The sequence below is a fragment of the Pagrus pagrus genome (assembly GCF_965226575.1).
Source record: "Pagrus pagrus genome assembly, chromosome: 19".
Classification (NCBI taxonomy): domain Eukaryota; kingdom Metazoa; phylum Chordata; class Actinopteri; order Spariformes; family Sparidae; genus Pagrus; species Pagrus pagrus.
The window spans coordinates 15,123,207-15,135,959 of NC_140203.1; the positions used below are offsets into that span (position 1 = coordinate 15,123,207).

Genomic DNA, 12,753 nt, shown 5'->3' on the forward strand with positions numbered 1-12,753 from the left:
ATTTTCAATTAAATTATCCGAGGCATAAAAAGAAAAATATTAACCAGCACCACATCCTGCACCCTGCTGAGTCTTGGACTTTTGTTAACACCTTAAAGGACGATACTTCTGCAAGTTTTAACTCAATGTATTTTACCTCACGAGAAAGAAAAGTAACTTTAATCAGAAGAGAAAGATCTTCATCAACTGAAAGAACAAACTGACCTGCTGAAAGGACGACACAACGTCACACTGTTGTACTTTGTTTACATTCGACGGACTTACCTTAAAGGGGCACTATGGAGTTTTGGAGAAGAAATTCAAACTCATCATTGAAATATTTACGATATTAATGAGGTAATAACACAAACAATGCAAATATTTTTTCCATAACTGAATAAACAAGCTGTTCTCAGAGGAAAATAAGGTCCCAGAACACTATTTGAAGCTATAAAGGCGGCAGGGTCCGCCACATATAAACAAAGTAAAACTACATAGTGCACCTTTAATGCCTGACATGTTTGAGTTATTTTCTCGTCATTGGGTCACTAGTCTCTATTCATTCATGTACAGTTTGACTAATCAGATTCGAGATCAGTTATGAATTTGCCTAGTCCTTATGTGACTGGCCTAAATTTCTGTGTTCAGCAGCCTACTAATGTGCAGCATGCTGCTGGGCCGGATAAGGAGGGGAGGGGTCAAGACAGGAACTACGACTGCAGTCCCGGCTGCCTCTCACATTACCTGACAGCTACTGAGCTGCAGCAGCGGGGGCTACACTTTTGAAATCGCTGTCACACGCTTGAATTCACATCTGTTCGGCCATTTTTCGCGACTCCAGTGCAAGAAGTCTGATCTGTTTCGGATTTCTTTACTACCGGGACAGGCTGTACCAGGCGGAACCGAGTGTAAGTGTGCATGTGGGAAGTTGAGAGTGTGATGGAAGTTGCAGGGTTGGTGTTTTCGCTGCTTGCTGGCTGTGGGGTCACATGCAGCGGTAATGCCACGTTCACTGCCTGCAGCTACGCGGGCTGTTTTGTTGTTTTGCCTGTTCAGACTAGGCTGTACTTAGTGCAGGCTCTTCAATGTGCATGTTAGTGTTTATCTCTCGAAGCCCCTTCTACCAGTCAGGCTATTCTCACGCATAAGATGACCTGAAGTCAATGCAAACTGAGGAAGAGATGAGCTCTAAACCTGTTTCTTTGCATTCTTTATTTGCACATGAGCAAACAGGTTTGTAGGTAATTGCTGTCTGCCTCATGTCTTCTGCTAGTGCACACTTCACACACCACTGTAGTTGTGTAGTTGTGTCTGAATGTGATGGCCATCTGTCTGGGAAAGCCAGCAGTGATCGATCTTACAGTATGCCAAGAAACAATCCTGTCATTCATTGACCATATTAAAGTCACAGCTGGATCTTGTGTGGGTGATCATGCAGCACTGTGAACCTTGATCTCCACAGAGGAATTTTGTTTTCAGTTTTGTTCAGGTCGCAGCCAGCTGCAGATTTGCAAACCTTTGGTTAGAGGATAGAAAGCAGGTGTGTGCTGACTTGAACTGGGGTTTAATAACATCTCGAGCCACCTGACCTACCTGACTTGACTTTTTGTGAACCTTGTTGTTTGGTTTAATGGTACACAAACAAATTGCATTCACAATATTATCATGAAAATCTTACAAAAGCTCTAAAATGAAAACTAAAGTTGCATTTAAACCTACTGGAATCACTTTAACCTTACACTTGTTAGGCAACAAATATTATATTGCATCACGGATAGGATACATCTCTTTAGTTCTATGAATCATTAGGTTCTCCTACACAAACAAAGGATAAATAAATGGTGGTGACCTTATCTCCCTGTAGTTCTTTAGTTCTGAATCTGTAGTTATTAATACAATTTAACTTGTTTTTGTGCCCAGTCCTACACTGGATTTGACTGTTTCATCACTATTAATAAGCATGAAATACCTTCTCTGACTGTACACAGGGGCCATGGCCTTCCTAGGGTGCGCAGTTCGGCGGGTGGTGTCGGCGGTGCGGCCTCCTCTCTCTCCCCTATGCCGGACGACTGCTCGGTCCTACAGCTCGGAGCATACCAGCGAGAAAAGTGTTCCCTACGAGAAGACACTCAAACAGCAAGATGGAGCCTCCTCTGGACCCACGAAACCTTTACCCAGGTTAGCTTGTATCATAAAGATGATTTAGGCTAAAGGATACGTGCATAGCTGGGTAAGCTGAGGGTTTGTTTGCTTTTCTTTTTTAATTTTAGACAGGAAAAATGCTTTAAAGCAGCAGGTCGACATTTTGGGAAAGTAGTTGATGTATTTTCCAGCTAAGAATTTGATTAGAAGGTCGATACCACTCTCATATCTGTCCGTTAAATACGAAGCTGAATCCTTTAGCCAGTTAGCTCAGCTTAGTATAGAGACTTGAGGAGCAGAGAAATGGCTACCCTGTGTGCATCTCTCCATGGATTGAGCACTGTGATACTTAACAGTATTTACACCATTGTAGCATTATTATACGTCTTATACATCATTTGTGTTAATGCAAGTCACTCACGCTATTTTGACCACATGCTAAATCGCCCAATTAGCGGTAAAATAGCGAGCAACAGCAGGCACCCAAGGTGTTCTTGTACAGCTGTTAAGCTTCTGACCAGAGTCAGCACTCACCGGAGACTCCAGTTCTTTCTGTTATCCTCCACTATCTGTTCTTTTTCCCATCTCTTCTCTGCAAGGTCATGATGTGAAGTACATTTCGCCTCCATTCGGCAGTCAAATAAGGGAATTATAATACATTACAGTTGATTTCGGCAGCTCCACGCTTGCTGCTGCAGTGGCTCAGAAGCAAATGTGAAGATAAATCAACTTTAGATCCTAAAAGTAGAGCAATAAACTGCACAGCAAGCCATATTCTTTGTCCAATATTTGCAGAAAAAATGTACCAAAAGCCCCGAGCAGACAGCTGTCACTCAACACGTCCACACCCTTAATTATGCATAGCTTCTAGCCTTAATATAAGTTAACAGTTGAGTTTATAGAAATGAATCCTCCCTACAGTTGTATATAGAGACTAGGCTGTAAACATGTTTAATTCAGCTGTAAAGTTGAGCAATTTAACACAGGGTCTTATAGGGATTGACTTGTTTTCAAACAAATCTAATCATCGCAAGAAAAGTAAGTATCAGTAAACATGCTTCAGATAAGGCATCGTCTTATCCCTCTTTGAAAGTCATGTCCTGAGCTCACCTGTCGTTCTCTGCCACCTGCCTCAGGTCAGCGGATGCCGTGGTGATCGGAGGAGGCAGTCTGGGCTGTCAGACCATCTACCACTTGGCTAAAATGGGGATGACCAACGTGGTTCTGCTGGAGAGAGACAGACTAACTGCTGGCACCACCTGGCACACTGCAGGTAACAAACAGTAAGAAGATGACGTGTAGGAAATTAGGAGACTCCAAATATTCTCTATCTGTTTTTAGATGATTGTTTTTATTCAATATAATAATCACATAACTCAGGGTTAGTTGGTTAGTTGACAAAAAAGCCAAATCCGTGTTATAACATACAGTACTTCTACCAACTGCACTAATACCACACCTACTCCTATGGCGTTCACAGTCTGATGACTAAACAGATCCTTCATTCATCAAATAAATGAGAAATGTCCCACACTTCAATGCACATAGCAGAGTTACAAGCACAACAGTAATGTGGTAACAGGTATTGTCTTTGGCAACTTAGCCAGGTGGCTCCCGCTGTGATTATGTGATGTGATTTCGAGCCAAAATTTTAACTCGCAATGAATTTGTCGCCTTCCATTATTTTGTTGTTGTGGTTACTGTCTTTTGCAACTTATATGGCAAAAAATTTATGAGGAAAGGTCACTGCGACGGTCAGCACTGTCGGGTGAACTCCTTGAGAACAGCATCCCTCTTAGCAAGTGAGAGCCAGACAGGGTTCGCTATTCACTGATGGTGATTATGTGATGTAACACATTGCTCTTTTTCACCTTCCATGATGCATGGATGCAGGATCTCAATCACGACACATTATAACAGCATACCTATGATTATAAACAGTTGGCAGATACATGTTTAGATTTACAGGTGGAAGCACGATAAAAAAACCACAAAGATCTCAACGTTATGATGTGTACCGTCACGCCTCTTTTGGCTCCGCAATCATGCTGTATGAAATGACCCACTGGACCGGCTTTATGCCGGTGCTGCTTGGTTCAGTGTGAAAATACAAAGGCGGTGTAGAGGCGAGTCTTTGTTGTGGCGTTACTGCGGAATCTCTGTCTGAAAAGGACTTCAGTCATTTCTTATCTGCCTATAGTGTGTTCTTGCAAACATGTTCATTAAGTCTTGATAAGGTCGCCATACATTTCTCACACTTCCTTGCTTGTTGCTCACACACTCTACGTGCATTCAAGTCTAAGTCTGTTTAGTACATCCGTCATTGTGTGTGTCTGTTCACTAGGCCTGCTGTGGCAGCTCCGTCCCAGTGATGTTGAGGTGGAGCTCTTGGCCCACACCAGGAATGTGATCAGCAAAGACCTGGAGGAGGAGACGGGTCTCCACACAGGCTGGATCCAAAATGGAGGTCTCTTCATTGCCTCCAACAAGCAGAGGCTGGACGAGTACAAGCGCCTCATGTCGGTAAGAATGGAGATTGTTACGAGAATATTGTTGCTTTGATAGATAAAGAATTAAAGGCCTATCATGGGACACCATACACCTCTAGTGCAGGGATGGATTTTGGTGCAACTTAAGTACTTTTGAAGGTGTTTTTTTTTGTTGTTGTTTTTCATGTGATGAAATACCAACATTTGAAACACTTCTCCACCCTCCATGAAGTGTCACTCTTGGAGCAGATAATTAAATTCTCATAGAAATAATTTTTTTTATTATTTCATTTATTTTCTTTACTTTTTTTCGTGTGTTGTTGATGAAATCAGACAGATTCAGCGCCTTAATGCTTGATGCAGAAGGAGATATGGAACATTTGCTAATGCTAGGCTACATGCAACTAAATCAGCAAAGAAGAAAATAACTTTTTGCAAAATTCATACACGTCTGTGCTTCAAGGGGAAGTTGATATTTGGGTTTGTATTTGGGTGCTGTTTGCTCAACAAGACGGTGGCACGTGACCGAGGAAAAGGTTTGAAGTTTATCTCCATTATTTGTGTTGGAAGTTCAAGGTTCACTTGGAACTTGACTAAACCAATACATGGTGTAAAACTGGTCGAGCCCCTAAAAGAAGTAAACATTTTTAGATAAGCAATCCTCAGTTAAAACCCAATCATGCACATGCAGGGAGTCTTGTTTAAAGATGTCTCATTTAATGCAGAATAAATGTGATTCAACTGATCATGTTTAAATGAAATGCAGGACCATAACCAATAAAACATGCCATCTCTCCTTATATCCAGCTGGGTAAAGTTTATGGAATCGAGTCCCATGTACTGTCACCTGCGGAAACCAAGGACCTGTATCCTCTGATGAACGTTGATGACCTGTATGGAACCCTGTACGTGCCAAAAGATGGCACCATGGACCCAGCAGGCACCTGCACCACCCTGACCAGAGCTGCATCCGCCAGGGGCGCCACGGTAACGTGAGCTGGTGTGCTGACTGATGGTTTTCCTGCTTGACCCGCAGTATAAACAATGTTTTTACACTATTTGTGGATATATATTGCATATAAAAGTGTATGTAGATATTTATAGGTGCAGTCTGTAGCTTATTTTGAGTTATCGTTTGTATTTTTAGAACAGCAGATGGGTTATGTGTGCTGTAAGGGAAATTCTCCTTGTTGAGGTCGAGAGCTGCTAATTCTCCGAAGAATTTTAGGCTCAGTGTGATGAATCAGATCTCTTTAATACATGCAGCATGGAGAGAAGACCCGCAGCGTTCTCTGCAGTCTTCCAAATGTTTCTGACTTAAATACAACAGAATAGGGGTTACATACTTTTACGACGTCATTAATCACGTCTTTCCAACACAATGACCCCCTGATGTTTGTTTTGATCATGCCTTTCCCAGGGCAGTGACCATTTGATGTCTTATTGGACAGTAAATGTGATCCTATCTACCCTCCTGTAAACACCTCAGGCGAAGAGAATTGCCCCTCATTTGACTTTCTGACCTGTTCTTATACTGACAAACCCCCACATGTGCCAAAAGCTACAATACAACACATTCTAACTAGAAGCTTTTACAATCATTTGCATGGGATTCAAGATTCAGTTTGGTTTTGCATACTTTTCTGTGTGCATTACATCATGAACATTATCCAGATATATTAAATCCCACTCACCTGAATGTTGCAAATATCTTTAAAAGAAATACTTTAGGGTGTAAAGGTGCACTATGTAGTTTTGAGGAAAAAAAATTGAATCAGAACAAACTGTCTTTAAAGGACAACACACATTTAAACAGTTTTACATTTTTAAAACAGTTACTGCTATTATTACCTACTTATTTTATCTATATCTATATATATATATATATATATATACATATATAAACAATTTGGAGCTTGAATTTCTTTACAAAAACTACATAGTGCCACTCAAGCTATTTACTCAAGCTATTTAGTGATTCTGGCGAGCTGCAGCTTTTTGGTGTGACACGACACTGTACTGTGTAAAAATAGCACCCTTATCTGAGCTAGAGAGAGTGTAGATAGCCACGTCATTACCTGTTGTACAGCTGGAAATGAATTGCTGCTTCAAAAGAATGAAGTCCTGAGTGGCAGTGAGTAAATGTAACACACAACACCATACTTTTTTAAACTGTCTGATCTCTAGCCTGTATAAGACCTGCATATTAATGATGGTCAGTGCATTTTAACAAAAGCAGTGTCAAAAACTGAGAAATCCACGAAAACTGTTGTAAAAATAAGAACAAATTACAAATAGTTTATCTGCAACAAATGACGATGATGTCACAACTCCTACATTACCTTACTTAGCCTTACAATGCTTAAGCAACTTGTAACCATGTGATCATTGTGTGGCAGACTGTTTGCATTGTGCTGTTTGTTTTTCTTTGATTGATGTTACATGTAGAGATGTGAAGAACCTCAGCTAAGCTTAGCACCTCCTGAAAACAGGCCACAGCAGGCCATGCTTGTGAAAATAATATTTTCTCACAGCTCCACATTGGTCAAATATTATTCCATTGGTTTACAGTACAACTCCTCTATTCATCACATACAGGGGTGTAATGGAGCAGAGCATGTATCGTCTCTGTGTTGCATGTGAGTAACCCCATACTGTCCTCTTTAAATCAGGTGATTGAGAACTGCCCTGTCACTGGTATCCAAGTGCGGGCAGATGATTTTGGCATAAAGAGGGTGAAGGCGGTGGAGACCCCTCATGGGACTATCGAGACGCCTTGTGTGGTGAACTGTGCAGGTGAGATTCAGAAAACTTATCATCCTAAAGTCCTAAAAAGTACAGGTTAAACACATCTCTGTTTCACTTGACATGTAACGTGTTCTGACACGTTGTTTTAGTGTAATTGTAAGATATTAGCAGCATCTCCCTGCTTAGGCAAATATGCAGTGTAATGCTCAGTGGTAATGACTCAGAGACTAACAGGACAAAAGAAAAAGTTAATGTTTACTTTTAGTCATGGCTAGGGAGAAGTCAAAACCTTGCAGGCAGAGAAGAACAGGCTTATTTAGAGAGGGTTAGGCTGGTTGGCAGAGGTCCAGAGGTAGCAAAAAACTGCAACACCTAAGCTGATGTACAGTAAACATTCTGGCAGAGAATGAATGAAAGTGGGCCGGTGTGTGTATACTACAGACCTAAGGAAGTGGGAACAGTCGTGCAGGTAGACGGGGAAGATCAGGTAATGGGGGAATGGCGGGAAGTAGAGATACTGCAGGTTAGGAGGGATTGGCAAGATGTGAAATGACAGACATGTAAGTACAGTACATGGGGAAAGTAGGACTGTCACCAAACTTGCATAGAGGTTTGATACCCTATGTGAAATTTGGTACAATTTTCAGGTGTTTCTGCATTTTCTCTCTATGTGTTACATGCAGGCGTGTGGGCCACCAAGCTGGGGGAAATGGCTGGAGTCAAGGTTCCTCTTATCGCGATGCATCACGCCTATGTGGTGACAGAGAGGATTGAAGGCATACAGGTAGGGCCTCCATCTGTCATATCTGACCTCCATCTGTCATATCTCTGTTCATAAGCGCATAGAAAAAAAACAACTAAATAAACAAACTCTCTTTGTTTTCATGACTGAATAAACCAAAAAAACAAACTGACCTTAAAGGACAACAAAGTTTCATACTGTTTTACTTTGTTTATATGTGGCGGACCCTGCCACCTTTCTAGCTTCAAACCGTGTTCTGGGACCTTATTTTTTTCTCTGATGACAGCTTGTTTATTCAGTTATGGAAAAAAATAAAAATATTTGTGTTATTATCTCATTAATATTATAAATACCAAAACTACATAGTGCCCCTTTAAAGTATGTAACTTGGATTATACTGCTCATTTTTACTTTATTTTTAATTCACCATGGAGACAGAACATTTCTTCATCTGTCTGTATTCAGTCTGTATGACCAACAGGGGGCACTGTGACATTATAGATTTCCACCTGTGATGGCCGAGGCTGTTGTCAGTGAGTGTTAGAGAGAAATGTGTGTGTGCTTGTTTGTGTAGGAGAGAAAAGGAGATTGTTTTGTTTGCAGGCCTTAATGCTCATAATGTGTGTGTTTGGGGGGCATTATGGGCAGGCCTCTGTATACAGATGTAACACATGTGCTTGTGTACATGTTCCACTGTAGCGCCGTGGTTGTGGACATTGTGTGTGTGTGTGTGTGTGTGTGTGTGTGTGTTGGATTTAGTTAGTGTACACATGCCTAAATGCGCTCATCCTCCAGAGGCCGGTGGTTTTGGGCGGACTGTCAGAGCTTCCCCGTGCTATGTAGTTTAAGAGCAGCTTAACCAACATTACTGCGACATCACGTCCAAAGACATCAGCCCACACACAAAATGACACACTCGGATGCCGTCAGGAAATCTGTTCCCATGGGGCGTGCGACTTGTCAGATCAAACATCTCATGCTGACCACATGCCTGTGTGTGAATAGATGTGATTTTCTCCTCAGAGGCTGTGGTGGGTTTAAATGTATCTGTGCATGGAGGTACAGAGTGTGTTGAAATCCAGTGCCGCGTATTGATCACATGGAGTGTACTGTACTCAGCACAGGAGGGAGAGAGGGAGAGAGCGCTTTGGTTTTTGTTAAATGTAGTGCGCCGGTTTCCAAATGTCAGCTTGTTCACTGGTATTTTGGGTTTTGTACCCAGAGAGCCAATTGACTTTCGAATGCAAAAGCGCTCGCGATAGAATGAATTCAAATGACACAACATACTTCAAGTGTAGCTATTCGTTAGACACTTCTACAAGAATGTTTACTTGGACTCGAGGGGATGAATGCTTCTCTCTGCTGTGTCTTGAATGGAGATTTCATGGTATGGTATGGTATTCACCAGCTGCCATATCATACATAAAGAACTGCTATGGTTTGTTAAGGTATGTCATGGTATCTGCCATTGATGCTGGAAAGACATTTATGGTTGTTATGTACTGTATTGTATATCCTGTACTGTACATGTGCCACTGTGTAAAGGGCTGAAAAGCTTTGAATACCATGTGAGATTCAGGGTGGATTAAAGGGAAAATCAGCTTTTTTAATACGAGGTAAATCCCTGTTTTTCAGCAAACTTCCCACATCCTTATAATGGTCTTCTTATGCATAAATTAAAGGGGCACTATGTAGTTTTGGAGAAGAAATTCAAACTCACAAGAAACATTTTTTTTTCTCCATAACTGAATAAACAAGCTGTTCTCAGAGGAAAATAAGGTCCCCAGAATACTGTTTGAAGCTAGAAAGGTGTCAGGGTCTGCCAAATATAAACAATGTAAAACAGAATGAAATTGCGTTGTCATTAAAGGTCAGTTTGTTTATTCAGTCATGAAAACGAAGAGAGTTGGTTTAGTTTGTTTAGGCTTTAAAAAAACAGTCAATGAGGATCTTTCTCTTCTGATCAAAAATGTCTTTCCAAAAACTACAAAGTGCACCTTTAATAGTAAAATTAGTTAATTGATAGACATAAAATCAACAAAGAATTGTAATAACTTTTGCTTTAAAAACATTAATTTCTTAATTTTACATTATCATGTAAAAAATACCAAACATTTGCTTCAAATCTTAAGTCTTCAAATGTATTAACATTTGATACTTGCCCTTCTTTGTGTCTTGTCTTTGCGAGTCTATTAATGTATATTGTGCATTTGCTGGTGTGACGCTTGAAAAACTCAATTCAATTAAAATAAAGAAAACAGTTAATCCTCCTCTTGTATGAAGATCACTCTACCCATCATGTCGTTGCTGAAGCACAATGTGCTTGGACTAATTCATGTTTTTTCACTCTTTGCAGAACATGCCAAACGTCAGGGACCACGATGCATCAGTGTACCTGCGCCTCCAAGGTGACGCCCTGTCCGTCGGTGGTTATGAGCACAACCCCATCTTCTGGGATGAGGTAAGCTTGAATACGATGTCAATCGTTAATCGTCTCATTCTCTGTCGATAGCTTTTGAGACTTTGAAACCTAAAGTATTGACTGTCTGTGTGCCTAAGTGAGGGGCACGGTGCACCGTCTGTCTTGTCTGACATAAAATCAAATACTTCACTTAGGAAGTCGAATAAAGTTTAATTCTGTTTATATACTTCTCATTCCCTCCGTCAGTTTGACCTCATCTCTTATTGAGTCTGTTTTACTCTCCCTAGTCATTCATTACTTGATGCTGTATTAGCTTGGAGGTCAAACTGTTTTCATAACAGGACTCATAAAAGTGTGTGTGTGTGTGTGTGTGTGTGCATTCCCCCTCTGTCTTATAGAAGGAGGATAGCATAATGTTAGCTTAGCATGAAGACTGGAGGCAGGAGAAACACTTTCCTTGGCTCTGTCCAAAGGTTAGGGATATCACGTGGAATAAAGCTGACTGTATATATCTTTTTATCTCTGAAACTTGTACATAAAGAGAAATTTAAAATTCAAGATGAATTTAATTGTCATTATACAACACAAGATCATATAATAGACCTCCAGTTGTTCTTCCCTAAGGTACACACAAAAAACAAAACAAAACCTGTACAAACTAATGAATAAATAATAAAGTCACAAATATAAATTATTAATGGTGGAGTGTTGAGGACAAGTTAAGAAGCCTCACAGCCTGAGAGAAGACGTTGCTTCGTAGGCTGGTGGTAAAATGACAAGTTGTGGTTTTAGGGGAAGTTGTGTGCTTGACGTGAGAGTGGTATCAGTCCTCTCATCCAGCTCCCGGCAAGAAGGCACGAGTGTGTAAGTGTACTCCCCAAAATGTCAAACTTTACTTTAAATATCAGAATTAAAATTATGCAGAAAAAGTACAAGTTTGTAATGTGTAGGGCTTTACTTTCTACATTCGAAGCTTCTGTTGATGGTTTTCGAATGTCTTTCGTCGCCATCACCCTGAAAACAAGCAGTCCTTGAACAAACTCCTCAGTGTTATTCATTGGATAAAACAATTTAACCTTTTTTTTTTTATTATATTAACTTGATGAATCTAACTGAACCAGACTGCAGATTTCCTCAACACTTCCTCTTTAACTGCTGATGAAGTTAACCTTGATAGTGTTTGAACCAGAATATATTTTTTTGTTATTGTGGCTGTATACATGTAATTTATTGTGCTGCTAGATGGCTGCAAGGCCACCCAACTAATACAGGTGCGTGTCTCCCTTTGTGTTCGGCACATGGGAGAGCAAACAGTTATTGACTGTGGTGAGAATGTTGTTTTTGAAAGGCTAAACACCAACGAATGTGGCTTGAAGCAGAATATTTCAACAGCTGAAAGCATGTTGTGAATTTCGGAAACAATTAAATGTAGACATATCTTTATTTCAATAGGTTTCGACACTTGGGCTTAAGCATTCAAATGTTGATTTAGAATTTCAGTGTCAACGTTATGAATAAAGCTTTGGAGCGTTGAACTATTCAGTATAGCCCTGGCAAAAGTGCAAATAACATTTCAAGTCACGCATACTTGTAAAAGGTGGTGTATTGAGGTGAAGTTTATTGAATAGGAACATGTTTCTCTGTACTGTAGGTACAGTAGAGATTGCTATTAAATTCAGTACCTTTTCAGCTCTGACTGAATTGTATCCGCTTGCACTAAAGGCAGTATTTATTAGTATTGAAAACTTATATCGAACAACTCAAGTAATGGAAATTCTTTCATTGTTTCGCCCAAGGATGAGATTAAATTCTGGCACATTTGAAAGAGTTTGTCGTATCTATAAAAAGATTTTTTCGAAAACCTTACCTAGCCTAGTATGTTTCTAAAAAAAAGTATTGTGCCGTCATCCCTGGTGAAACTCAAGTGTTTTATTGCCTGCACACCAGATATTTCATTTCTAATAGGCAGGTTGATGAGAATAATACAGGCACCGAGGGAGATAAACCCATAGATTTTAACGACTCCGTACCTTTTTTCTTTTAGCGCCACCCACAAACCTTTTATTTGCATTGCCACGACTGGTGAAATCTCTCTTTATTGGAACATTAAAACCCGAGCATTTCTGCAAAAGTCTGAAATTACAAAAGGCTGTGAAGTCAAGTTGTTCAAACGGCTCTTTGGCAACTCTAAAAGTGATCGTACAGGCAGTTCTTTCATGCACACGCTGACT

At 40.4% G+C, this 12,753-nt stretch overlaps 1 protein-coding gene across 1 annotated transcript in view; it reads left to right on the forward strand.

The window, feature by feature from the left end:
- The first annotated feature begins 703 nt into the window (after window positions 1-703).
- Window positions 704-12,753, forward strand: part of sardh (sarcosine dehydrogenase) — a 48,715-nt gene continuing 36,665 nt past the window's right edge. Inside the window, exons 1-8 of the mRNA XM_084383320.1 lie at window positions 704-887; window positions 1,968-2,157; window positions 3,258-3,394; window positions 4,466-4,644; window positions 5,418-5,597; window positions 7,283-7,406; window positions 8,042-8,142; window positions 10,457-10,561. Coding sequence (XP_084239446.1) covers window positions 1,973-2,157; window positions 3,258-3,394; window positions 4,466-4,644; window positions 5,418-5,597; window positions 7,283-7,406; window positions 8,042-8,142; window positions 10,457-10,561 — 1,011 coding nt within the window. The 5' untranslated portion in view covers window positions 704-887; window positions 1,968-1,972. The remainder of the gene's footprint in view (window positions 888-1,967; window positions 2,158-3,257; window positions 3,395-4,465; window positions 4,645-5,417; window positions 5,598-7,282; window positions 7,407-8,041; window positions 8,143-10,456; window positions 10,562-12,753) is intronic.